This window comes from Sycon ciliatum, chromosome 10 (genome assembly GCF_964019385.1).
Source record: "Sycon ciliatum chromosome 10, ocSycCili1.1, whole genome shotgun sequence".
Classification (NCBI taxonomy): domain Eukaryota; kingdom Metazoa; phylum Porifera; class Calcarea; order Leucosolenida; family Sycettidae; genus Sycon; species Sycon ciliatum.
Window position 1 is genome coordinate 29083403 of NC_088652.1, and position 27565 is coordinate 29110967.

General features: G+C 49.5%; 1 protein-coding gene across 2 annotated transcripts; it reads left to right on the forward strand.

The window, feature by feature from the left end:
• On the forward strand, positions 1–26449 carry LOC135825964 (uncharacterized). 2 transcript variants are annotated; one of them, XR_010555176.1, is made up of 9 exons: positions 1–577; positions 9580–9732; positions 14648–15683; positions 16953–17079; positions 17519–17645; positions 21711–21973; positions 23128–23545; positions 24681–24812; positions 25524–26449. XR_010555176.1 is itself a non-coding variant. In XM_065338605.1 (9 exons), the coding sequence occupies exons 1-3, from the start codon at positions 2418–2420 to the stop codon at positions 14680–14682; spliced, it is 294 nt and encodes a 97-aa protein (XP_065194677.1). In that variant the 5' UTR covers positions 1472–2417; the 3' UTR covers positions 14683–15683; positions 16953–17079; positions 17519–17645; positions 21711–21973; positions 23128–23545; positions 24681–24812; positions 25524–26449. The 2 variants fall into 2 exon arrangements, 1 of the variants encoding a protein (XP_065194677.1); XM_065338605.1 differs by lacking the exon at positions 1–577 and adding an exon at positions 1472–2523.
• Positions 26450–27565: the final 1116 nt, after the last annotated feature.

The window sequence follows — 27565 nt, forward strand, 5'->3', positions numbered from 1 at the left end:
GCGAACAGACCAGTGCTTCGAGCTTCATTGGAAAGCAATGAAATTATTTTGCTGCGTTTGGACAGTGATGTTGTCAGCGAGCAGGCACTGAGCGTTGACCAGGTTGGCTTTGCTGAGAGACGAGCTTACAAAGTTACATCCGCTACTCCGCAGAATGATGGTTTCGCCCTGTGCACGATTGTGGGCGAGGAATACTCCAATAGCAATGTCGGTTCTGCAGGAACAGAGAATGCACCTCGGCTTGAAACGTTCGCGAGACGTCTGGCATTCACCTGAAGGCTGAACATAATTATTATGGAGAGAGAATCAGGTGGCTTGAGCACAATTTGCCGCGAGCGCTCCGCGGAGCCGCGGACCGCCTGAAGCGGACAAGAAGGGACTGACGGCACTTGGAGCGTGTGGTCGTCAGCGAAAGCATCTTGGAAGGAAGGTATGCCTCATGCCTCTGTTGGCGGTTGGGACTGCGATAAATCTCGGCGGCACGGCCACTATAGAATCTCGACAAGAAATTCACTCTTGTACATGTACGGGCGGCGAGGCAAGAGTCGGGACATGCCTGTAGACTCGGGACATGCCGGTAGGTACTAGGTAGGTCTACGCATCCTGGCCACCCCTGCCTTGCATTGCAGCCCCATTCAGCCAATCTCTTGTCAGTCTTTTGTTTTTGTCAATCCTATTTCTTTCTTGTACGTGTTTTCAAGTAAAACACGAAATAAATAAAAGGCTACGAGGGTGTGTGTGTGGGGGGGGGGGGGGAGGGCATGTGTGCGGGGTGTGTGTGTGTGGGGGGGGGGGGGGGGGTGCACACACAGGCACACACACACACACAAACCTACACACACATACACACACACACACGCACCTAATATTTGTTGACTTACAGTAGCCTGTGCATGCATACGCCCAGCCATGACCAGTAATACTGTTACCCTGTGTTTACCAGCCATGACCATGTTCTCTGGAGATCATTGTGGCGTTTCAAGTTCTTCTGAGCATGTGTGCTGTGAACCCCCTGTTAGGAGCAAGTGATGGTATGTGTGTGTATGTGTGTATGTATGTGTTTGTGGATGCGGAAAACTCGGCTTCCAGCCGAGTCTCACGTGAAATTTCTACTCCGTGTGTTGTAGACCAGGTGTGAATTGACGGTCGATTCACATGGCTTCGCCAGTTGTGAGGATTAGACAGTTATCTGGCGCAAGTCTTGATCTGTCTCATTCAGATCTTGTACGCTATTGTTGCTATATGAGAAGATCTGTGGGTGCACATCCAGTGCATTTGCAGATTTGCGTGCTTCTCTTGCGACGGGCGTATACATGGTACATGGTACATGGTGTATGTACCATTTCGCTATTGCTCAGCTCGCACGCTATCATCGCACTAGCGATGGGCGTCCAAAGTCCAAGGTATGTGTGTGTGTGTGGGGGGGGGGGGGGGGTGGTTGTGTGTGTGTGTGTGTGTGTGTGTGCAGGATGGACGACCACCGACTTCCAACGGCAGTGTTGTTCGCGTGGCTCTATGCTCCACGCCCTGCTCATGGCCCCAGATGTTGATGGCGTGATGTGGTATACGATGACCTCAAGGCGTTCGGGCTGTACACCGGTTGGCACGACCTCACATCTGAACGTGGCGAGTGGATCCAGTCCATCTCGGATGCCATTGTTGCACGGCGCTTACGCCTTGATACAAGCAATTCCAAATGAACAGTTTGCATACAGGCGGAACCACAGTACTGAGGACCTTTTAACAGTTGCCATCAATAACTGGCAGAGAAGCATGGATACCGGAGACTATACGACCGTACTGCTGCTTGGTTCGAGCAAAGCCTTAGGCCTCGTTTACACGACAACGATTGAAAAACGTTTTTCAATTGTTTTCCAAACGTTTTTGCTGTTTACACGAAAACGATAATCGTGTACACTGCAACACGTTTTTCGGCGCGCAATGGTCACGTGCAATAAGTTGACCTGGCGCAGGCTGGCGGCGGCATGTTTTGAGTACAAGGCTCGTACTAGTAAAATGTTTTTGCCGTTTACACGAAAACGATTGAAAACACTTTGAAGCCGTTTTTCGTTTGAAACGTTTTTGAAACGTTTTTCAGCGTTGTCGTGTAAACGCTCTTATCAAAATCTGTGGAAGCGTATTCTTTTGAAAGTGTTTTTTGATAAAAACGTTTTTCAATCGTTGTCGTGTAAACGAGGCCTTAGACCGTGTTAACCACCATACGCTAATAGCTTACCTTCACAGCCTGAGGATCCGTGGAAATGCTCTTGAGTGGTTCAAGTCGTATCTGTAGAAGTGAACGAAACCACAAGTGACTGTAGAACTTGTGCTAGGGGCGTTCCCCAGGGTTCCGTCCTAGGCCCTACCTTCTTCAGCATCTACACTCGACTTGTCCCCACTCTGCCATTGTGTTCCCAATGCCTTCTTTCTACTTGTCAGTAGTCCAGAGCAAGCTCGAGTACGCCAGCACTGCCTACGTCCACTGCCTGGCTGACAACGCGAGAGATCAGCTGCTACGCATCAGTAAGAGAGCATTTAGATGCATATTTGAGCGTGACACATGCACGCGCACATCATACTTGCTTGACTCTATTTGTTTGATAGGTACCACATAATAAGCTTAGACAAGAGATATCATACTAAGTCCATATTCTTCGTGTTCCGTTGCATCCACAATATCTGCAGTTCACTCCTCTGTGACATGTTCTCCCTTCGCCGTGCCTGCGCTCACACAGATAGAGTCACCCACGGCCAAGTCAATAATTCCCTTTCTTTACCCATTGTGAAAGCTCAAGCTGAATACAAATCTATTTCATTCCTTGGTGCTGACCGCTGTAATGCGCTTCCCGAATCCCTTCGAAACAATCATATCCCCAATTCATTTCGCCAGGAACTTAACAAATTCATTCATCTTGGGCACCCTGTAAGAAGACCTTAGGGTCTGTTGGGAATGCCCAAGTAAAAAATAAAATACAATACGATACGATACGACAGCCAAGTCAATATGTTGTTTTGCCTGTGACCGACTCTTCGCAAGTGAAAGCGGACTCCGTCAACACAAATGCAGGGAAGAGCGGCTGATGCCGATCTATGAACAGTCCGGTGCTGTGGCCATCGTTGGTTTGCTAGCCGAGGTGGACTTGCCGTGCACAGCTGCTCTCCCAGCCTTGGTGACGCTTCAGTTTCAGAGATAATTGCACCTCGCCCACCTGATTGCAGCCAATGTCAGTACCACTGCCAAACCTGTGAACGCTGTTTCCGGAGCAAAGCACCATCGGCACAACTGCAACCGCAGAACATGAAGCTCTGGCTCCGATCGTCGTACAATACTATGCCCGACCTGCTCTCGGAAGTTCACACGTCCTCAGTAACTGGCTCAACACAAATGCAAGAAGTAACTCTGCCCTCCTTGCCTCTTTGAGGCACGGCATCACCTTTAGGTGGCAGTTTCAAGGTTCAAGGTGTGTCCATGCATGTGTGTGTGTGTTTTTGTGTGTGTGTGTGTGTGTGTGTGTGTGTGTGTGTATGTGTGTGTGTGTGTGTGTGTGTGTGCGTGTGTGTGTTTGTGTGTGTGTGTGTGTGTGTGTGTGTGTGTGTGTGTGTGTGTGTGTGGCCCATATGGTGCAGTGGTATGTGCAGTCGATTTCCAATCGAGAGGTTGCGGGTTCAATTCCCGACGATTATGGTCGCACACGTCTTTCTTCTCTTTCTCGGACTCTTCCTGACTTTTCTTTCATTCTCCTGGGTGGTTACCAACAGCCAGTGTATGCCGGAGTATGTGCTGTGGTGTGTGTATAAAAAAATGGAAAAAAATGAAAAATAGGGATTCACTGGCCAGAAAAAGTCACTTCAATCAACTGTGTGGTGGATACCAGGCTAAAAATAGTGGCGGTCAATTCATCAGCCTTGCAAGCTGTTGAATGGTGTAATCCCAGCACAAGTTGCTATGTCTAACATAGCTGTTCGCTGTCATCGCTTCCACGATGGGCAGGTCTGAGGTGTGTGTGTGGTGTGTGTGTGGTGTGTGTGTATGTGTATGTATGTATGTGTGTGTGTGTGTGTGTGGTGTGTGTGTATGTATGCATGCATGTATGTATGTGTGTGTGTGCGTGTCTGTTTGTCTGTCTGTCTGTCTGTGCTTGTGTGTGTGTGTGTGTGTGTGTGTGTGTGTATGTGTGTATGTGTGTATTTTTGAAGCTCTGTATTTTGTGAGATTTGTTCGAGTAGTAGTCACTCTAAACTAACCCCTTTTCCCAGGGAGGATTCTGAGTACCCCAGGGTCGTCCGTGGTGGCCCTGGAGGCGGACACCTGAGATCAAACGGATTGTGGAATTTGCGACGAGACGCCACAGGACAAATTTCTTGATATTGTCACCGTCTCGTCGGCCAGAGTTCCGCCATTCACGGAGGGCTAGCTACCCCCTGAATGTCGTGCGCAAGCTAGAAAGCAAGCAGAGTAGAGGAGGAGAGTCAATGCTAAGGGCCGATGTGTCAGGTTCGGCTCGTGGAACGTCCGCACTTTATTGAATACATCTGGTGTGATCGAAACGGTCGTTCGTGGAAACGCATGAAATCGCGGTACTGTCGAGGACAGGAAACTGGACACTGCCATCAGAGAGCTGAGGAAACAAGACATCGAGATAGCTGGTCTTCAGGAGTCCAAATGGTTTGGAACGCATTCATATTTGTTTGGAGGACTGCTCCGTTCTCGCGTCAGGTCGCCAACTCCGAACTTGACTAATTCAAATTCCAATTTCCAGCACGGTGAAGGAGTTTGTCTTGTGCTTCGTGGGCGTCACAGACATGCATTCGAGGCTGGTGGCTTCCAATGGAAATCGGTTTTGTCGCGACTGCTACTGTCCAAACTGAAGTTTTAACATGACGGTCAGCACTGTACTGTGGGTCAATGTAGTTGTGTGCTACGCCCCAACGTTCTGCTCTCCTGCTGCACACAAGGAGACTTTCTTCAGTGATCTACAAGACGTGATTCTGTCTGTACCACGTGACCAATATTTAGTGCTGTTGGGAGATTTCAATGCCCGTGTTGGAGGCGGTCTTACTCCTGGCGATGATGTGTGGCTGGGTGGTGCTCGTGGCCTCCATGGTATTGATACTAGAAACGGGGCTGGCGATATGCTGCTGGAGCTTTTCGCTCAATACAATCTCTCACTATCTGCAACACATGGTTTCGCAAAAAGGATATTCATCTTCAGACGTGGCAGCATCCTCGTTCTAAGACATGGTACTGCATAGATTATAATCATGGTGCGCCGTGCAGACCTGTTGCATTGCGGAGACTGTCGAGTTGTTCGAAGTGCGGAGTGCACCACACATCACCAGCTACTGTCATTGTCGTATGCTTTGCCAGAATCAGTAGTCTTGTCGTCGACATCGACATCGGTATGCTGTCGACTATTTCCACATTGTCCTTGGGTCAGACACAGCGCATCGGAATGCAGTAGTGGCTACTCCCAAAGAGAATCAGAAGCACATCAAATCTGATTTAGCCCACTTGGACACATTGGTCGCTGTTGAATATAAGTGGTCTGCCATCCGTCCGGCCTTCACCAAAGCTGCAGACACTACTGTCGGCAGAGAGTGTCGCCGCCAACCGGACTGGTTTTTGGATAGCCGGGGGACTCTTGAACCACTGCTGCGAGCGTGTAACAGTGCCTACAGCTCCTGGAACTCCTCCAGCCTGCAGTGCCACCACCGCGAGTTTGCGGATGCCCGAGGACGTTTCCGTGCTGCTGTGCGCAGTGACAAGGCAAGTTGGATCTGGAATAAAGCTGAGGAGGTTGAAGCTGGCAAATTCTCAATTTCAGGGGTCGCACTTGTGTACTTAGACATCGCAGCCATTTTTGATTCATCACGCACGCAGCACGTGCGCGGCAGGGTCGTGCAGCCAATCAGAGTTACGGAAAATTCAAAAATATTGCAATATTTGGGCGATTTGTAGAGGGCTCCTTGGCAGCCGTTTATCTAGCGACGGCGTCGAAAATCGCGGGGCTGCTTTGACAGCCTAGTACGCGGACATCTATCGAAAGAAATTTTGAAATCGGTCAAGTAGAAGGGAAATCCGTGTCTAGGGCTTTTTCTGAGCGTTGTCGCCCTGCTTTCCAGTATTCTGACAGTAAATCTATGTCGTTGAGGAAAAGATTGATTCCGTGGATTTACGGAGAAGATTCTACAAAATGTAATAAAGAAAATGAGCCCTCGATCATCGAAATCGGAGAAGAGATGGCTGCCAAGGAACATTTTGAAGACTGCACTGACGGCCCGGCACTCGCCGCTCGCGCGATTGCGCAGTGTCGGAAAGTCTTTGGACTACCTTCGAGTTTATTTGGTGCGCGGATGGGATCAGAATGATCTGCCTGCTGCAACGCCTTGCCCTATGTCTTTGTTTTGGAACAATGTTCATGTACATTCATTGCTTTCGTTCTCCAACTCGGCGATGCCGCGTTGCTGGACCATGAAGACTCCAAGACCAACTCAAGCCGACACCGTGCGATTGTGATGTTTGTGTCACATGTATCATACAAGTGCAGTCCGTGCAGTACGAAAAGTACCGATACGAGTGACATAAAACAAGGAAACCATACCGTCAGTAAGTCCCGATAGGATCGCTTTCCGTAGCAGGTGTACTCGTTGCTGGAATACTCCTTGCGGATCGAAGCAACTTTGCAAACAGAACCTCTTCCTCCTGAGAAATATTCCACTCGCATGATTCCCACGGTCGTTGTTCTGAGTATTGACACGCGAACTCAAAGCGGGAATACTTGCACGCAAGCCTTAGACTTACACTTACCAGTATGTTTGCTGTTGTGACTTACAACTAAATGGAAGTCTATTTTGAAAGGAGAACGGGGAAAGAGAACATCGCCGTGTCAAAACAAGAACGGTGTCAGTGAAGAAGAAACTCTGTTCACAGAAATCTGCAGCTCTCGATCGTAGCTTTGTTGTGCTTGTACAGACTACAGTTTCTGTATGCAAACAATTGACAATGCATTGAGAACCACACACGTCATCCAAAAAACAATGCATTGAGAACCACACACGTCATCCAAAAAACAATGCATTGAGAACCACACACGTCATCCAAAAAACAATGCATTGAGAACCACACACGTCATCCAAAAAACAATGCATTGAGAACCACACACGTCATCCAAAAAACAATGCATTGAGAACCACACACGTGGTCCAAAAGAGCACGCATCACGCACGCAGTCAAAAGCAAGATGGCCGCGATGTCGAGAGCCGATCATGATCCCAAGTGCGACCTCTAAAATTTCCTCCATCCGTGCTACCCAGCAATGTCACGCTGGTCTACAGCCTGTCTTGTGCACTACTGTCAAGGATGCAAATGGCAACGTCTGTGCTTCTCTGGATTCACAGCGTACCCGATGGCAGGAACACTTTGATGGAATCCTCAACATCGCAAGTCAGTTCAATCATGCAATTCTCAGACAGATTCGGCAACGCGATGTAGACACCAGCCTTGCACGACCACCAACTCTGGAGAAACTGCATGCTGCCCTCAAGTCGCTGTCCAACGGCAAAGGCGGGGGGGGGGGGGGTTATCTGTCATCGTTCCTGAACTGCTCAAGAATGGTGGGTCTGTCCTTGACGTCTGCATCCTCGACCTCTTCCAAGACGTCTCGGCAGCATCGTCTGTGCCCCAGGACTGGCACAATGCGGAACTTGTTCCCATCCCTAGAAAGGGCGATTTGTCAAAGTGTGACAAGTGGTGTGGGATATCATTGCTAGATGTTGTTGGCAAGCTGCTTGGTCGCCTGTTACAAAACCGCCTGCAGTTGATTGCGAACCGTGAGCTTCCTGAATGTCAGTGTGGGTTTCGAGCAGATCGCGGCTGTGTGGATGCTGTCTTCTCCGTACGCCAACTTGTAGAGAAGTCGTTTGAACACCGGCAGCAGACATTCTGCATCTTTGTGGACCTCCGCAAAGCGGGCGATTCGGTTCCTCGGCAAGCCCTGTGGCAAGCTCTGCTAAAGCTTGGTGTACCTCCCAGCCTCGTCTCCCTCATTGAGTCCTTCCATACCAACATGAAGGCTACCGTACGAGTAGCTGGTGAGTCCTCTGGTACGATCTACGTGCGGAATGGTTGGCGTGAGACTTTGGCTGAGCGTGACATCGATGCTGGTGTGTCCTTCCGTGATGTCGATGGTAACCTTTTCCCGCGTTCTGCTCGACGAGCACAGTCGACGGTGGCTACAGACTTCGAATATGCTGATGATGCTGTGCTACTTGCATCTTCTCGCCGTGCTACTGAGGGTTGTCTAGTTGTTTTCTATGACGTAGCGGCTTCGTTTGGTCTGTCCGTTCAGCATCCCAAAAACAAAGTTTATCGTTGCACGTCATTTTGCTTCTGAGGCGGATTGTGCTCGCATCCAGGTTGCTGGCGACCAAGTCGAATGTGTACCGTCTTTTGTATATCTCGAAAGCGTCATCACACCTGACACCAGATCCCGTCATGACGTCGCTCGTCGCATTGCTAACGGCGCTAAGGCATTTGGTGCATTGTTGGAGGTGTGGTGTTTTCGTGATTCCACATTGTCTCTGTCCACCAAGAGACAGTTGTATTCTGCCTGTGTAGTGTCCATACTGCTGCACGGTGCTGAATGGTGGACCCCACTCCAAGCCGATTTTAGGCGTATAGACACTTTTCACCATCGATGCTTGTGGGCTATCATTGGTGTGTCCAGAACCGCTTAGTGGAAGGAGCACATCACCTCTCAGCAGCTGCCGGATCGCTGGGGAGATCCCATTGCGCTATCAGAGAAGATCCGGCATTGGTGCCTGGAAAGGCTTGGTCACGTTGTACGCCTTGAACCTGAACGTGTGCAGCAACAGCTCCTGTTAGAGTCCCTGGAAACAAGCCGGCCTGCCCATGGTCCTCGTCGGCGGTGGAAGGACGTGTTGCGTGGTGACCTCCAATGTCTTCCAAACTGGTTTGACTCTGCCTCGGAGAGGTCTGAATGGCGCCAGTTTGTGCATGCACCACCTTCACCGAAGCAAGCACCTGCTTGCGTGGAATGCACCATATGCCGCAGTACGTGGCCCGTCATAAGTGTACCGCTGAGAAGAGGATGCCTATCCATCTTCAGCGTGGTGCACTCCAATGCGATATCTGCAGCAGATGTTCTGCCAGCGCTGGAGGCCGTGCTGTCCACAGGTGCACCCGTAGTACGATCAGCACCCAAGCTTGCCCGCCCCTGTCCAGTCAAGAGTCGTTTCTCCTGGACAGTTGCAAACTTCAATGCTCAATGTGTCAACGCCAGTTTTCGCCATCCAGTTTCAAACGGCACAAATGCAGCCATGGCAGTCACCCTACTTGTAAACAGAGGGAAACCTTCGAATATGAGTGCCGGCTCTGCAACGAACGTTTTCGGCTTCCACGAGATCTCAACCGGCTTGTGGTTCATACTTTGTACTCCATTGCGGCTCATACTTCGGAAAATAGGATGCATTGAGTGTGGTCCGTAACGAGTTAATAGACCCATTGGAGCACAGCATGTTTTCTGTGGTATGCATCTCTGTGTGTGTTTTTTCATTCAGCCTGTCAGCAATACATGCTCAGCAGAACGACCATGGAGCAAACTAGTGAATTTGGCCACCACGGCCGCAGCTGTGGGGCACGGCTTCACAACGTAACCGGCCCGTCGCCGCCGCCGCTACAGACTGGTGACTACCTCCTGTCCATCTGTGATGGTAAGTAAGTAAGTAAGGTTCCCGGTCGAGCTACGTCTCTCTCCCCCCAGCCAGAGTTACCAGCACTCACATCAGTGTCTGCTCCAGAGCCGTGTCAGCCGGGTCAGCGAGCCGTGGGGGGGGGGGGGTGTGGGGGTACTTGGACCTGCTTGGAAAAAGAACACCGGGTTACTTGTGATCCGGTTGGGACGCAATCTGGGAGTCCTTAGACTCTTCGATGTACAAATAGTCGCTCTTGAATGGACCCGGGATTGACCTGGTTGCAAGAGTTGTGCCAGGTACACGTGTACCCGGTTGGTTTGAAATCCTACAGCAGACACTGCACTTCGCACATGTGTGTCAACCTGGTCGACGGTCCATGCAGTGAAAAGCCAGTCTGTGTGCAAAGTACTGCCGTTGAGCGGTGCTCACCAGGTCATGTGACCTGGTCATGTGACCTGGTCATGTGACCTGGTCATGTGACTGAATTTGTGCAGAAAGGGATCATGGAAATGTCTGTGTGCATGGTAGACCCGGGTGCTCGATGGCCGAACACGTGTCCCATTTCCAACCACCTGTATTTTCCTGCTCTTTGATTGTAATCGACTTGAAATTCTGCCTAAGGGGACACTACACTATGATTATGTTCTTCTAGTAGACCAATTTCCAGGGGCCTGCGATAAACAGAAGTCCCATACCACGTGTGTGGGTCTTCAAATATCGTTACGCGCAGTAGGTTTAGTCCTGTCTGCCCACAAAGTGCTCTATGCCCGGAAGACCAAACCTTTCTTGCAAGTAAGGTGGAACAGATTTTCATTGCAGCTAAGAGTTTCATGCTTGCGTGATCATAAGGCAATCATTATTCCGGTATGAAATGGGGAATACCCTGTTTCTATTATACACCCAGGACAGTAAGTGAAGAACTATTGCGTGAGGAGTAGGGAATTTAGTGAAGAACTATTGCACGAGGAATAGGAAAAGTTTTTCAATTTTTCAGGTCGTCTTCAAACTTCTTCATCTCCTCGACTTGAGGTGGACACTTTCGGGTCTTCAGGCCAAACATTTCCTTGCTTCGCACGTCATCAGCTTCATTCCTTTCAAGAAGAGGAATGCTCTCCATCGCATCCATTTGATGACTTTCTCTCCGTCATCACGATCAGCCAGCAGATGGGAGCGAAATATTCTTTAACGAGTAATTCAAATCGACCCGTTTCGTTACAACAGAAAAATTGAGCTACGGTTCATACAGAAATCAACTCTACCACAACTGATTCTCAGCAGATCGGGCGTCAAACAGACCTTCACTCAAACATCAAGAGCCAGCTAAGAGCAGAAATTGACCGAACAAGAAGAAGTTCACGAAGAATCGCCAAACATTGCTGAAAAGCGGACAATCCTGGTACACGTATCTCCTCCATTGTTGTGTTTTCCCTCTGCTTTCACACTGCAGCTACTTCTTCACGCATCCGACTAAAGACGGCTTGCCTTTCGCCAACACACCACCTTTTTGCAAAGTAAACTGGCGGAGGCACACGCCCAATGTATAGTTTCGGTGTATTTCGTTGTAACCGAGGGATAGCAAGTTAGCAATTAAGAGAGATAAGCGTATTATTACGAGGCACCTCCTAGATGGCCGGAGTTAGAGCACTCTCTGCTGACATGAAGAATCAGCAGTCTTGAGAGAAACAGATTGGTTTGAAACGTGGCTTGGTTCAATCAAGCCTGGCCTGGAAACAAGCTTCGAGTCAGATGTTCTCCAAACTATCGGCTGCCTTTGTGAAAACGTGTTCCACACGCCATATGTCCCCAGTTGAGACGAAGCTCGCATCGCAAACTCCTGCCGCAGGTCTGGCCGAGACAAAATAATCAGTCACGCTTGCAAATCTGATACGCTTGGTTCATTCATGCCTTCTTCATTCATGTCTTCTTCAACCACGCCTTCTCACGTGTCCACTTTGCGCCGACATATTCCTCACCGAACAAACCTTTCGAGTCTTTGCACTGCCTAAAGACGGCTTGCCTTTCGCCAACACACCACCCTTTTGCAAAGTAAACTGGCGAAGGCATACGCCAAATGTATCGCTTTGGTGTATTCCGTCGTAACCGAGGGATAGCAAGTAAGCAATTAGGAGAGATAAGCGTATATTTTGAAGCAACTCTTAGCCAGTCGGAGTTAGGGCAATCTCTGCAACACCAACATTTGATGTGAAGAACCAGCAGTTTTGAGAGAAACAGATTGAGTCGAAACGTGGCTTGGTTCAATCAAGCTTGGCCTGGAAACAAACTTCCAATGAGATGTTCTTCAAACTATCGGCTGCCTTTGTGAAAACGTGTTCCACACGCCACATGTCCCCTGTTGAGACGAAGCTCGCATCGGCAAACTCCCGCTGCAGGTCTGGCCAAGACAAAATGATCAATCGCACTTGCACATCTGATACGCTTGGTTCATTCATGCCTTCTTCATTCATGTCTTCTTCAACCATGCCTTCTCACGTGTCCACGTTTGCGTCGACATATTCCTCACCGAACAAGCCTTTTGAGTCTTTGCTTGCTTGCTTGCACTGAGTCGGGAACAGCGTTGCTTGATTGGGCGGTGTATGCAGTGGTTTTGGGGCCACCATGCTACCAGACAGACACACACACACACACGCGCACACGCACACACACACACACGCACACACAAACACACACCATGTGCCACACACACGCATGGATTGCTCAACTGACTAAAAAGCAAAGAAAGGGAAAGGCGGAACCCGCTACCTTTTGTTTTGTGAATAGTCTTGACATGAGCGCGAGTTCAATTTTGTTCGAGTGGAAAGTTCGGCGGCTTCTCTTGTGCTTCCGACGCAGTCGTGAGCCAGTCAAGTGTCCAGTCAGTCGGCAGGAAGCGCGAGCTCTGACGTTCGGAGCAGACACTCACTTTAGCTTTTCGTTTTATTTCGTTTTTTTTACTTGAAACCACGCACAAGACATTGGCTGAATGGCCCTGGGTCTGCAAAGCAAGGTAATGGTGGGTCTGCAAAGCAAGGTAATGGTGGCAGTAGCTGTATACGTACCTACCGTATGTCCCGAGTCTTGCCTCGCCTCTACACATACAGGAATGAATTTCTTGTTGAAATTCCATCTTCGTCGTAGTCGCCGTGCCACCCTGATTTATCGCAGTCTCAACCGCCTAAACTTCTCTCTTCAAGTCCTGTTTGGGGAAGAGCTGATCGTGCTCGCGAGAACAATCAAAACCGTTCAACGTCAGGATCAGCTTTGGATGCCATGACTGCAAGCTAGAGACAAAGGCAGTGGTGGTCTACTGCTAGGTACTGAGGCCAGCGAGGAAGACATTCGGCACTAGATTAAGTGCATTCCCACACGTGTGACGGGATTTCCACTCTCACGTATGCCCTTCAGGAATCAGGACACCATGCAAAGAATGAAGGGAGGAAGAGGGAGAGAGAGACAGACAGAGACAGAGGAAGAGGGAGAGAGAGAGATATGAGGAACGTGTACAGAGCGGAACTTTGCGCCGAGAAAGACAGAAAGACCAGGTACAGTCCAGTTGAACAAGAAGGCAAAGAAGCCAAGAACAGCCAGAGATAACTTGTATTGCTTGAGGTATATTGTGTTGGTAGCGGGATTTTTTCTCCCAGTTCAAGTCCATTAGGCTTGTTGAGGTACTCGCCAGGCACGCGTATCCGCTGTTACATTGCGTATCCGTGAGAGGTCCCTCATATCCGAAAGTCATTCTCCTCTTTGGTTCATATCTTCCTTGATTGTGCCCACAATGATTGCGCGGGGACATCCTCGAGATGCAGCCTAATCACGTCGACAGGCTGTTTCGAAATACGCAGTCGTGGCTTGTTGCGGGGGGAGTGTCACTCGGGAGGCGTAGTGGGGTTCTGGTACATGACTAAAGAGTACTAAAGAGTCTCTGACGCTGGCGCTGGGTCATGCTGCTCTATGGCTCGGTGCTAATGTTGTGGACATGGAAATCCAGTCGAATGACCGGCCGGCGCCCTCAGCGTGCACAGAACGTTGCACGCAGTGTCATGTTGATCCGATGCGACCAGCGCGCTGCAGCGCATGTGTATGTGCCGCTTACCCACGGTGGCATGGCCAGCGCCCTGGGGCCGCTAGACGTGCGACCGGATTTCCATGTCCACGACAGTACATTGCTTGTAAAGCGTGGCGTTAGATATGTACTTAGGGTATCATAATTTGATTATTGCCCCCCCCCCCCCCCACACACCCCTACTTCAGTGAAATCTGTCAAAGCGACCACTCTGATAAGGCAACCACCTGTCCCAGAAGACCACTGCAACCTGGATGAAGGGATGCAATTTCCAGTCAAATGACCCTGGATAAGGAGACCACCTGGTTACAACGATCACACCTTGAAAGTCCCTTGAGCGGTGATCGTCTTAGACAGCTGTTTCACTGTAGTTTGACCGGGTTAAAACCATGATTTGACAATATACTGTCATGGACATGGAAATCCGGTCGGAGGTCAAGCAGCCCAACGCCCTGGCCATGCAGCCATGAGTAGGCATACGATCAACACGTGCACAGCATGCTGCATGCAATGTTTTGCATGCACTGAGGGCGCCGGCCCAGGTAATTTGATCGGATTACCGGACGGTCTAGGATAGGAGACTGACCCCCCAGTTCTTCTGCGACCGGCAGTGCTGTACTCTTTGTGCTAAGTAACGGTATACAGCAAAACTGCTCATAGATGCTAGGCGCACGGCAGTAGATCTCCTGCGCATTGTTAGCGCGCGCTACGCCGCACCTTTGCCAAAGCATCTCAACTGTTGGTGTGTGTGTGTGTGTGTGTGTGTGTGTGTGCGTTTGAGTGTTTGCGTTTGTACGCGCGCATGTGTGTGTGTGTGCGTGTGTGTGTGCGTGCGTGCGTGTGCATGTTTCTGTATTTATATCCATGCAGCTGCAAAGGAAACGATATCATGCACGAGGCCATGACGCTAGTCTACTATCTTCAAGCCGACCACCCAGGAGTTCATCTCGATTTCAGTGCCTACACCGGCGTGAGCGACTGGCTGAATCCGGCAAGGTCTGCTGTGCACAAGGAGGGCCTTGCACCCTGGTATGGTCAAAGACTGGGCTTGTCTTTCCAGGGTGAGCCGGTCACCGGGCGTGTGTTTCCAGGGTGAGCCGGTCACCGGGCGTGTGTTTCATGTGATGTTCACCTACACACCTATTAGCGGCTGTGCTGGAGCTGGTCAAGCACGAACACACAGATATGTGGTGGGCGATGACCCGAACACGAGCCGAATACAGTACATTTTCACTCTCGGTCCCGTGCACGGAACGGCGGTGGTTCGTGATCTCATGGACACGCTCTCCGTGAGATCTGGCGTGATGGGCGGGCGGCGGTTTGAATGAAGGCAACTCCAGCGATCATCTCCCTGGAGTATCAGATGTTGCCGTCAGCTTGTCCGTGCGTAACGCAAGCCAGGGAAGCCGGTTTGGAAATATCGCCACTCGCTTTTCAGGCACTGCACAGAAGTTCCCGACCACGATAGAGTTGGCTTTGGTTTGAGCAGGCATGAGGCAAGGTGTGGTGATCTACAGCACGTGCAATATGTACACAAATGTCGCTAACCCGCTGAAGCCATTGCTAGCGGACCAAAGAGGGTTCCTTCGGCCCGGGAAGAAGGACGTTCTTGGCGTTAAACGACTTGGGGTGTTCATTCAAACCCCCATCGATGACAGCATAATTGGAGATCACGTTCAGGTCAATCTCCTGGCGTATGGCGATGCATGGGAAGCGATGCCTTTACAAGTCTCGAAGACCTGCCCGCCATTTGACAGCAAGCACAAGCTGCAGCGGTGAAGTGTGCCAGCCGAGCCGTACAGTGCCTATAACACCAGCTGCCTCCGTGGATACCAGTTTGCGTCTGGTAGCCAGGCGGAAGTGCAATGCTCCTTAGGATAGAGCGCCGACATCCCACATTGCACAGGTTAGTACTTTGGCATAGGCTAGGGTGTAAGGTCCCGGATTCTCCGGGCCATTAGCTGCAAAAATGCAAATGCTGTCTCTTTCTCTCTCCGTCTCTCTCCCTCTTCCTCTCTCTCTCTCTCCCTCTCCCTCTCTCTCCCTCTCCTCCCTCTCTCTCTCTCTCTCCCTCTCCCTCTCTCTCTCCCTCCCCCTCTCCATCTCCAGCTCAATCTCCTCTCTCTCTTTCTCTATCTTTCTCTCTCTTTCTCTCTGTCTCTCTTTCTCTCCCTCCCTTCCTCCTTCTCTCTCACTCTCACCCTCTCTCTCACAGTATCACTCCAACCCTGGAGTCAAGGATCCATTCACTTGAAGACATCACTCTAACTCTGGGGATGAGGTTAGCTGACGTTCCATGATAGGTGTTCCCGTCAGTAAACAGGCAACAGAACACAGAACTGTACAGTCGTGGCGAAAGAAATCCGATCCATGTGCCGAAAGCAGCCACCAGGCTATGACGGCCCTCGGATCGGTTTTTGGAACGAACGAAATGTACAGTAAAACCTGTGGTGGCGACCCATGACTCGGATGAGGCGACCACCTTTCCCAGAAGACCACTCCAACCAGGACCAAGGGATGCTATGTCCAGTCAAATGACCCTGGATAAGCAGACCACCTGGTAACAGAAACCACGTTTCGATGGTCCCTTGAGCGGTCGTCTTAGACAGGTTTCAATATACTTGAAATGCAAACATGGCGCTACTTTAGACTTGGGGGGAGGGGGATTTATTTGGCTACGATTGTAGATTGCTTTCAGTACCGAGGCACTCTTGTAGTGACTATGCTGGAAGGCAATGAAATTTGTTGTCTCATTCCATTCTGTTAGCCATCCTGCTCTAGAAGGCATGCATTGAATGCTGCACACTGTTTAGCAAAATCATGAACAGTTCCATTTTTACGGGCACAACTCTTGTCGGCGATGACACATAGTAACATGCTGTGTGTGCGTGTGTGCGTGCATGCGTGTGCGTGCGTGCGTGCGTGTGCGTGCGTGCGTGCGTGTGTGTGTGTGTGCGCGCGTGCGCGCGCGTGTGTGTGTGTGTGTGTGTGTGTGCACACTCGCTCGCTTGTGTTTGTGTGTGTGCGCTCGCGTGTGGGAATGTGTATTCATGCATTTGCTTGTGTTTGTGTATGTACGTGTGTGTGAGTGTGCGTGCACGTGTGTTTGTGGGTGTGTGTGTGTGTGTGTGTGTGTGTGTGTGTGTGTGTGCATATGCCTTTACATGTCCTACAGACTGCGTATTTAAAATTTGCCTAAACAACGAGGGATGCGACAGCAGGGAAAACCCCAGGAACACCCAGTGCAAGAGCAGAGCACCCTATCAGCGCTCTCCTCATCCTTTATAGCTGTCAAGTAGTCAGTAAGTACTTTTTTTTTATTTCATTTCATTTCACCGTCCAAAGGCCGAAGCCAATGCAAAGGAGGGGGCGTTAGCCAGCCATGGCAAGAGAAGGAAAAAGAAAGAAAGAAGGAAAGAACATAATAATCGGAAAGGAAGAACGCATCAGCGATGACACATGGTAACATGCTGTGTGTGCGTGCATGCGTGTGCGTGCGTGCATGCGTGTGCGTGCGTGTGTGTGTGTGCGCGTGCGCGCGCGCGTGTGTGTGTGTGTGTGTGTGTGTGCACACTCGCTCGCTTGTGTTTGTGTGTGTGCGCTCGCGTGTGGGAATGTGTATTCATGCATTTGCTTGTGTTTGTGTATGTACGTGTGTGTGAGTGTGCGTGCACGTGTGTTTGTGGGTGTGTGTGTGTGTGTGTGTGTGTGTGTGTGCATATGCCTTTACATGTCCTACAGACTGCGTATTTAAAATTTGCCTAAACAACGAGGGATGCGACAGCAGGGAAAACCCCAGGAACACCCAGTGCAAGAGCAGAGCACCCTATCAGCGCTCTCCTCATCCTTTATAGCTGTCAAGTAGTCAGTAAGTACTTTTTTTTTATTTCATTTCATTTCACCGTCCAATGGCCGAAGCCAATGCAAAGGAGGGGGCGTTAGCCAGCCATGGCAAGAGAAGGAAAAAGAAAGAATGAAGGAAAGAACATAATAATCGGAAAGAAAGAACGCATCAGCGGGGTGAAAATTATCACTATGTTGACCATGGTGAATAGCGGTGATGCGTGTGTTGAGAATCTCCCCGACACCGTGTAGGGTGCAGCGGACAATGCCGGTATTATACCGTGTTTTGCCGGTTACGTAAGTCGACATTTTACGACTAAAATCGAAAGGAGAAAAGGTGGGGGTCGACTTACAACCGGGATTGTATTTATAACCGGGAACTACTGATAACTTCCAAAATGGCCTGCGCTGCATACACGAGTGCGCTGCAGCCCATAACCCGGGGTCGACTTATAACCGGTAAAATACGGAATTCGGCATTATGAGACTATCCGAGCCTCAGAGCATTATGGAGAATTAAATTGACACAAAACGAGCATTATGTGAGGTCTCAGCGGCATTGCGAGTTGAACAGGGATAATATCGGGAAATCCCTGGGTTTTCGCAACTATCGGCTACATACAGTCATGCAGAGTCGGCAGAGATGAAAATAGAATGTCTGGCTTCAGTGCACCAAAGACAAACTGGCAAAAGACAATAATTATCGTATTCAAGTCTGTGTCGACAGTTTGTACGCGCTTGAGGATGATATCTACGCTCGAGCCAGAAGATATGATGCATCTCGATGCACACCACTCTTGCAGTGTCAAGTGAGTTGAGGACAAAGACTGCATAGAACCGACGGCCTACGGATACATACCAGGGTTGAGCAGTAAGCCAAGATCTTGACAAATGGACTGGTGGAGGGCTGACAACGTGGATGTAAAAGCAGCCATGCCATTTTGGTATGATGTTGCAAGACACATTGTGCAGAGATTGTGCAATGCCTTGACTAGCTGCACAGCATGGTGATCACACTCCTCATCATTGTAGCTTGTCTACTTCACATAGCGCTCCAAATGACGTTCTAGTGTGACGGGAATACTGACAAGATCACCACAACTGAAGTGCCGGCCACCACTGCAGTGACTGATGACGTCATGCGCAAGCCATACTTGACCAAACTTCTTTCCTCGTCGCTTTTCCAGCTTTTGCGACTGGGGAGCGTAAGTAGTGGCCGTAGAAAAGTGTCACACTGGAGGGTAGAGAGTTGTTGATGGGATATTGCTGAATGAGCAGAGCACATAGGAGTGGGGATTGTCGAATGGCTTCCCTCCGCAGACAGTTGGTCGGTTGCGAGAGCTCTGCCATGCACTGCTTGGCAACCTCCTCTCCGAGCTGTTGTGAGCAGTACGCAAAGAGCTGGTCCGCCGAGAAGTCGGAAACGTAAGCGGAAATGCTGGATGTGCTGATACGCTTCAGCACACGGTCGGCTAATTGCGATTACGATAGCACCAGGTAGCAGTGAATATTAACTGCTGATGCTCCTCAATATTACAGCTTGGCCTGCTGATTCGCTTCAAAATGCATCACTGCTAAGTTTGTCGATGCCATCAATAACGATCAATATCTGGTTGAAATACCCACACAGGTGGTTTAGCAAGGTTTATTGCTCCTGTGTACTGATGCGCAAATGGTCCAATTCCAAAAAACACACCAATCTCCCGACTGTACACGTTTGACATCACGACATGGCACGTAGAAAATGAACTCAACCTTTGCTAGATGCCCAGTCGTTGTCTCCATGACGTCGGCGATGATTCGTTTGCTCAGTGCTGTCTTTCCCTGCCCAGCGTCGCCAACTACAATGCAACTTTCCAGAATGTCTGGGAATTTTTCATAGAGTGGAAGCAGTGACAGCTCGTCTGTAGGCAGGAATATCACTTGCCATTATAGGCTTCCAGCATCCCAATGATCACCGGCGATAATGGTTTTCACATGTTGCCACCTGGATAATGAGGGGAAAAGATTTGATACTCCCAATATTCTGCCACAGTCTTGCATCAAGTTAGTTACAATGGAGAGCAGCCACCGGAGAAGCGATCATGTCTTATAGCACAAACAGGCGGTGGAGCTGGTGAAAGATGTTACGGCAGCTTCATAGGTAGATTGACTATGTGCATTTTCTTCATTGAAGTTGGACGATTTGCAGCCACTCTCCTTTTTGTCTCAAACCAAGAGCATTATAGCTAGCCTTTCTGAACCAAGAGCATTATAGCTAGCCTTTCTGAACCATTAAATCAGCATTACAAGGTAGTTGTAGGAGCATTATGCTTTGCATCATAAAAACATTTTCGGAGCATTATCCACTGTTCCCTACCACACACGACTTGCATTTCCCACCACATGCATTCCCCGGAACAGAGTTCGCGTACAACTTTCTATGGGATTTGCCGACGGCGAAAACTCACATCATGTGATGTAGTGTTTCCACTGTATCTTCTCGTCCAGTTCTTCACCGACAAATGGAGTTGAAAAATAATGGCACTCCTGACAGAAACTCACTCAGATGTATGCAAGCCATCAATATGATCATGGCAGATATTCGGACTGAGCCCATGCTAGCCTTCGTAGTACACCGTGGGGATTCGTACTGTGAACATGTGATATGAGTCATCGGACACCCTGTACACATATACACAGTTGCACACTCTTGCGAGCTTATTTCCTCTTGCCGCTGGCCCGCGAGACTATTATCTCACTTAGGGGGTGAGCCTTGATCCTTGAGGGTGGTAGCGCTCCTGCGGATGCGGAAAATTGGCCTGCAGCAGCCGAGTCTCACGCAACACCGTTATGTTTTGTTTAGGGGCTGAGCTTTTCTCCTCCTGTTTCATTTTTCTGCCATGGCTGGATAGCTATCTCATATTTTGGTTTGCTCCCCATTTCAGTGTTACTTGCCTATGCTATGCCATTGAGCAGAATACATAATAAACACACGCGTACACTCATGTCTCGTTTCCAAGTGGTCCAGGACCAGGCCCTGCCCTTAACTTCGAAATGTCCTTAACTCCGAATCACATACATTCTGATGGGGAAGGGCCATAGATATGGCATAATATGATATGACATCACTAATTCCACAAAACATGAAAGATGAGCAGTATTAAAAATAAATAATAATAATAATAGTTACAGTTCGCATGTCACTCATGGAAGGATCCATGGGCTTAACGCATCTGTCAACGAAATCCAGGCAGAAAAGCCGACAAAAGGCATCTCATTATTGTTAGAACGTACCGCAGTAAGAACAACTACGCAAGCGTAGCACATTTTTCCACAAGCATCAGCCATTTTTTCTTGTCTAGAGCCAGTTCAAAACAGTCGGAAATATCAATATTGGCGTGCTTTAGACCATTTATAATATTGTCAATCCATCTGAGATGGGGTCGAGTAGTAATATTTCCACTTAAACTCGCCCAAAGGGTGCCCGGTAGACCGAAGTGCCCGTAACTTCAGGGTCCGGATAACCGAGGTATGAGTGTAGATAAATAGACAAGACCAAACATAACCAAGAGTACATAACCAAGAGTGTGCAACTCGACGATCCCCCAGCTCACGGCGGAGATTTTTTTATTACATCAGTCTTTGGCGGCGGTTTGGCGCACTGATGCCATCATGCGTAGCCAGAGATCAAAGTACAAATAATTTTGTACTTTGCAGCTACAGTAGTAGAAGCAGAACAACGAACGATAGATCGATTTGTCTTGAACCTGATGAACTCTCACCGTAGCTACAAAACAAGCTCGGGGAAAGCATACACACTTCATCATACTTCTGCCAAAGAATGACGCGAATGACGCAATGAAAAAATTCCGCCGTGGGTGAACCCGTCGCAGCTCAAGATAGGAGTTGCACACTCTTGGTTATGTACTCTTGATAAGACCCATCTGTGAAACTTGTCTGTGTGTGTCTGTGTGCGTTCCTTGTAATGCTTTGCCCACGGGATACACGCTTGCACCTTTTCCCCATATCTGTCTATGTGCATGGACCACCACGCACACATTCGTTCCTGTCGTTTTAACTCCTTTCCCTTGGTCTGTTTCCACTACAGGGTACTACGAGCAGAAATGTCCAAACAACGTGTTCGTAGCGCTGCAGCCCAAGATCTGGACCGGGCTACGTGACAATGTCGCTGCCAATGCTTGTCAAAAGTGGGGTACGGTTTCCGCCTGCGTGAGAGATTACCAGCGCGGGCTGCAGTCCCTGTCACAGATCGGTAACGATGCACCCGTCTGGGTGAGAAGCAGTCCGGGAGACATTGAGATGGAGTTCCCGGTAGCACCCCGAGCACTCAGGCGCACGTATTCTGCAAAGGTGAGTGTGTTTCTGTCCGTGTGTGTGTGGGGGGGGGGGGGGGGGGTGTTCTGTGTGTGTGTCTACGTGCGTGTGTTGTGTGGGTGCTCACGTGTCACTAGTGTGTGCTTGTGTGTGTGCGGACATGTCGGCATTCACCGTGGCTGTGTTGGCGGCGTTTGCATTCGCCTTGCACACACTATGATCATGACGCCGTCCCGCTAATCTGCACATCGTGGGTCTAACATGCCTTTCTTCTTGACGGCGCACGCGAGTAACAATGAATCTGAGACCCTTCGGCGGAGGAGTTACTCCTACCCCGCCTCCACTTTCATCCAATATGCCACAATCCCCGCTGTGCAGCATCTGATGGTTCTGTGGTATTCAGAAAAATAATCAGTCATGTATCAATGATCACACAGCAATGACGCAACCAATTCTTTTTCCGCCATTACTCAGAGTTTCGTGTGAAACACTCATCACACAGCATACATATGCTGTGTGATGAGTGTTTTCACATGAAACGGCGGGAAAAGATTTGGTTTCGTCATTGCTGTGTGATCATTATATTGCTGGCTCTGTCCACTGGACGTAGAGCAGCATACACAGCCTGGGGACCTTAGACAACTGTCATGGTATGAAGGTGTATGCCGTCACACAAGAAAAGTTCCCACCGCACCAGGTACAAGGGAATTTCCCACTGCTCCAGGTACAAGGGAAGTTCCCACCGCACCAGGTACAAGGGAAGTTCCCACCGCACCAGGTGCATAGTCCAGCATCGAGTCAATGACAGGAGTAACCGTTAGAGTCTAGTCTGTGAAACACAGGACTGGTGGAAGCAGGTGGAGCACCCCTCCCCCCCCCCCCCCCCCCCCGCCCAATGGGTCCGCCCCTGTGGCTTGTGGTAGATGTAAAAACCACTTCATTCCATTCTTTGTTTACTACTCAGCGAAGTGACTCGGAAGTAGCGACAAACTCGGCCATCGGAAAATAATCTGAACCGTCCACCTCTCCATGTGATTGCGCTCTTGGCCCACTCTTGGCTCAGTTATGTACTCTAACTGTTGATCGTCACAAGAAAACGTTCTCAACAAATTGTTCCTTGATGGTGTATACATGTGTGATTATTTAGAATGACCGCGCAGCTTGTCTCCTGTGTTATTTCTTCTGCACAGTTCCCTATGTCAAGAAATGCGCTGGAAACGAGACTGCGTGGCTGTCGCAGATGTCATTACCGCCGCGCACCAACAGCTATCGACTGGCGGAAGCCGGCTGCGGAAGGGCCAAGCCTAGCTTCATCTCCGCACAGAATCGCTGCTTCACGTACTTCATGAACACGCTCCTGTCATGCCTGGAGTGGTGATGCCCGACGTCAACTTCTACAGCATATCCTGACCACTCACGTTCGACGGCACCAAGCCTATGTGCCATGCCCAGTACGGATCAACCTACGTCATTCCAGTCTGTCAACGTAAGAATGAACTCAAGATGGCGGACCAAGAGTGCATAAAAACCAGAGTCTGAAGCTGGGGGCTTTCCTACTATGGGTGTCTGTCACGGCGGACTTACGTCATTACATCATATTTGGTGGAGGTGAGGCGGAAAGTGGCGTAGTGCGTACAACTGAGCTGCAGTTGTGCAGAAAGAGACCTGCTTGAATCCTGCTTGTACGCACTACATCACTACAATGATATAATCACGGAACTTCGCCATGACAGCAACCCATCAGAGTTGCACATTCTTTGGGGGGGGGGGGGGGGGGGGGGGTAGGTACTCTTCGTTAGACCAAGAGTAGATAAGCAAGAGTGTGCAACTCCGGGATGGGTTGGCCCGCGGCGGAATTTTTTGTTGACGTAATCTTTTCGACGACGCACCCGCTGCAAGTTCTTTGGAAAGTTTTGCCTAGTGCACTCGGCCGGGCTTTACATTACAAGGTCGGTACCGAGCACGTGCTCTCACACTGCTCTGGGGCGAAATGCGCGTTCTTCTGAAAAAAGGTGACGTCAACAAAAATTTCCGCCACGGGCGGGGGTATCTGCAGATTGTGCAGAAGAGATCCGGAGTTGTACACTCTTGTTTATCTACTCTTCGTTAGACTGATAAGCTTTTCTAAACACTCACAGACTCCACTGCAGCCATTTACACATTAGGATTTCTCAACTCAAAACATTTCAAAAGCAGTCTCTTTCCTTCATCTGACTATCATCAGAAATTGTCATCACAAATCAAAGGACATAATATTATTGTTGCATTTGTGTCGTGGTATGAGTGCACTCACTCTATTTCCGTCGATATTAGGTTTCTTGTCTCCACACTGCCTTTGTAAATATTGTCACCCCTGTGTCGCCCCACACTTCATGCTTGCTAGGTCTCCTCACCCTTGCACCCTTTTCCCCATGTCTGTCAATGTTCATGGGTCACGCATTCGCTGCTGTTGTTTTAGCTATCTTCTTCCTTGCGCTGTTTCTATCACCTCTCTAGTGTACTCAATTTACTATCCTTGTTCATTTGACTTCACTGTGTGTGTGTGTGTGTGTGTGTGTGTGTGTGTGTGTTTGTGTGTTTTGTGCGTGTGTATTTTTGTGTGTGTGTGTGTGTGTGTGTGTGTGTGTTTTGTGTGTGTGTGTGTGTGTGTGTTTTGTGTGTTTTGTGTGTGTGTGTGTGTGTGTTTTGTGTGTGTGTGTGTGTGTTTTGTGTGTGTGTGTGTATGTGTGTATGTTGTGTTTAGGTGTCGACGAATGTTTGTTGGGCACTAACACGTGCAATGGGACGGGTGAGAACTGCAAGAAGACGAGAGGTGCATTCACCTGCTACTGCAAGGCTGGATTCAAGCGCTCCGCACCGGATCAACTCTGCATGGGTTAGTACCAACTGGTGCCGGTGACTAATATTCACTGTGCAGGAACGTCCCGAAGCACACTACGGTCACCACCGTACTGACCGTACCACTATTTGTCCCAGACATGCGGGTAGCTCTACTCTAGGAATCAACAAACGGCACTGATGTGTGCTCTAAATTCCGAAAATGTTCAGAGGCCCCACCCAACTCCACGAGTAACTGATTGTACTTCACCGAGTACTGTACCACCTTAAAATAGCTTCCAACACCCCTGCTATGATTAGTGTATTTCTCGCTCCACATAATTATACTGGCACACACACAGACATAGACAGCAATAGCGACAATACACAAAGTGAAGGGTAATTGGCCGCAACCGGATGTGAACCGGATAACGAGTGACGTATGGAAGCAAGGGCTGAGAACAGAGTGTCTCAGATAGAATAGGCGGGCCAGTGGATAGCAGAAATAGGCCATGATGCAGAACCACTTGGGACCGTCATTAATTTTCCTTGACCGAGCCAGTCGATTTATGGCATCATTTTCGTTACAACATCCAACGATAGTGACTTAAAAATCTGGCCAGGTTGTGCAAAATTAGGACAGGTATATCAAAGCCAAAGGCGAGAACCAAAGTGTGCATTCTTGGTTGAACGTCTGTGCCAACAATCCAGCTGCGTGTGTTTCCCGTGTTTCTACCTCTGTGTGTTGTCTATGCAATTGGTTACACAGCGGCTGCCATGGTGAGGCCAGCGTCCGCGAATCAAGGGCATATTCACACACCGCTTCCGAAGGAGCTTTGTTAGTGCTGTGCCATACTCTTTCTCTCGCTTGTGCCATTCTCTTTCACTCGCTCTCTCTCTCCTATATTAGGCCGAACGCAGCTAGTTGATAGTGACCATCAACTGTATGCTTTTTATATTGCCCCCCCCCCCCCCCCCTACTGCTGGTCAGTTTGCGTACACAGTGCACACTGCACAGTGCGACTGTGACATCATTGCCTTCAGCTGGTACATCATTGCTGAACAGCAGCCCAAGCACAGCACCATCCCCACCAGCTTGAGCTGAATCTCTCGCCACGAGCTCCTGATTACCTCCTGCGCTCTTTCCCCATACTGCATCGTGCCAGTGTGGAATAGACTGCCACAGGAAATTCTGGACAAGCAGCCAGCCCGGAAACACCTGCAGAGCTTCAAGATTGCTGCATACCGTCACCTGCAACAGAGTGACTGGTGCTCTGCTCATGACTGGTGCTAGCCTTGCACATGTATCACACTGGCCTGCCATCAGTGGACGCAAATCATTATGTTGACCCTCTTCTAAAAGTAGCATTATAGTCATAGCGACAATATGCCGCTGAACTCTTTCTCTCTCTATACATATATCTCTCCACCTCTTTCACTCTCTTTCCCTCACTTACCCATCTCTCTCTTTCTTGTGCACTCTCTCCCTCTCTCTCGCTCTCTCCCACTCTCTCTCTCTCCGCCATTCCTCTCGCCCCCCCCCCCCCTCTCTCATGGTGCTTGCTGTGTACGCCGATCCCGAAACCCTTGGTCGGGGAGTCTACTGCATCTCACCAGCGCAGCTCATGTAGCGCCTACACACCCATTGTTGTCTTTTTTGTTTCGTCTTCGTTTTGTCTCCCCTTCTTCCGTAGGTATGTGCATAAAGAAAATTCTGAGTGTGCGTGCATATGTGTGTGTGTGGGGGGGGGGGGGGGGTGCGTGCGTGCGTGCGTGTGTGTGTGTGTGTGTGTGTGTGTGTGTGTGTGTGTGTGTGTGTGTGTGTGTGTGTGTGTGTGTGTTCTTGTGCCTGTGTGTATGGGACACATTTTATATTCCGCACGTTAGAGTGAGGTTTCCAAGGGGTATGCACAGAGAGTTCAATAACCCAGGGATGGGGGGGGGGGGGGGCAGAGAGTTCAATAACCCAGAGATGGGGGGGGGGGCAGAGAATTCAATAACCTAGGGATGGGGGGCGGGGCAGAGAGTTCAATAACCCAGGGATGGGGGGGGGGGAGGGCAGAGAGATCGGAACAACGCAGCAACTGATGGAATGCGAAGGTACCAAGTAGGGCCCAGTGTAATATGCCCGAAACTTTGCCGAAAATGCTTGTGGGAAATTCTCGTAAACCTTGCCGAAAATGCTCGGAAAATGCTCACTTTTTTTAATCCTCAGCACACGCCGTCAAAAGACTTAAAACCAGGGAGTCAGAAAATACCGGTATTTTACGACTCCCTGGTCAAAACCATTTTTTCAATTCATAAACTACTCAACAAGAAGCTAACCCACGGAATGTGGAAGTGACGCTCTTGTTTGGGAAGTTTTTCTTCTCTCAATTTTGATACACAACGGCCAAGTGCTCCGTTTCCCCCAAAATGCTGCATCACGAGCCCAAAGTGCTGGGTTCGCGGATTGTACCGAAAATGCTCCAAAAATGCCGGCATATTACACGGGGGCCTAGTACCAAGTAGCTTGTCACTAGAGAATTCGTCTACAAATTGTTGGCACGTTTTATATCTCTGCCTCCCAGCCCAGGGCTAGGTACATTGTAAAGGTCATTTCAGCCACAACAACATTTAGGCCAAAAATGCCCAGGCCGAAAAAAAGCCAAAAATAAAATTAAAATTGTAACATGGAAATTGTGGGCACAACCTTGGCTCACCATCTGAGTTCCTAAAATTCAAACCCGGATGTTGAGCCAATGTAAGGGGCCGTCCGTAAATACATGTATTTACTTAGAGACGTCTAACAGGCGTTTGTGGTGGGTGGGT

What these genes read in the sequence shown, in the direction of transcription:
- LOC135825964 (XM_065338605.1), top strand. Translation starts at nt 2,418, where the DNA reads ATGCCTTCTTTCTACTTGTCAGTAGTCCAGAGCAAGCTCGAGTACGCC. An exon ending in AGATCAGCTGCTACGCATCA is followed by an intron (nt 2,524 to 9,579) that starts GTAAGAGAGCAT and finishes TTTTTCATTCAG; the next exon opens with CCTGTCAGCAATACATGCTC. An exon ending in CCTCCTGTCCATCTGTGATG is followed by an intron (nt 9,733 to 14,647) that starts GTAAGTAAGTAA and finishes ATATCCATGCAG; the next exon opens with CTGCAAAGGAAACGATATCA.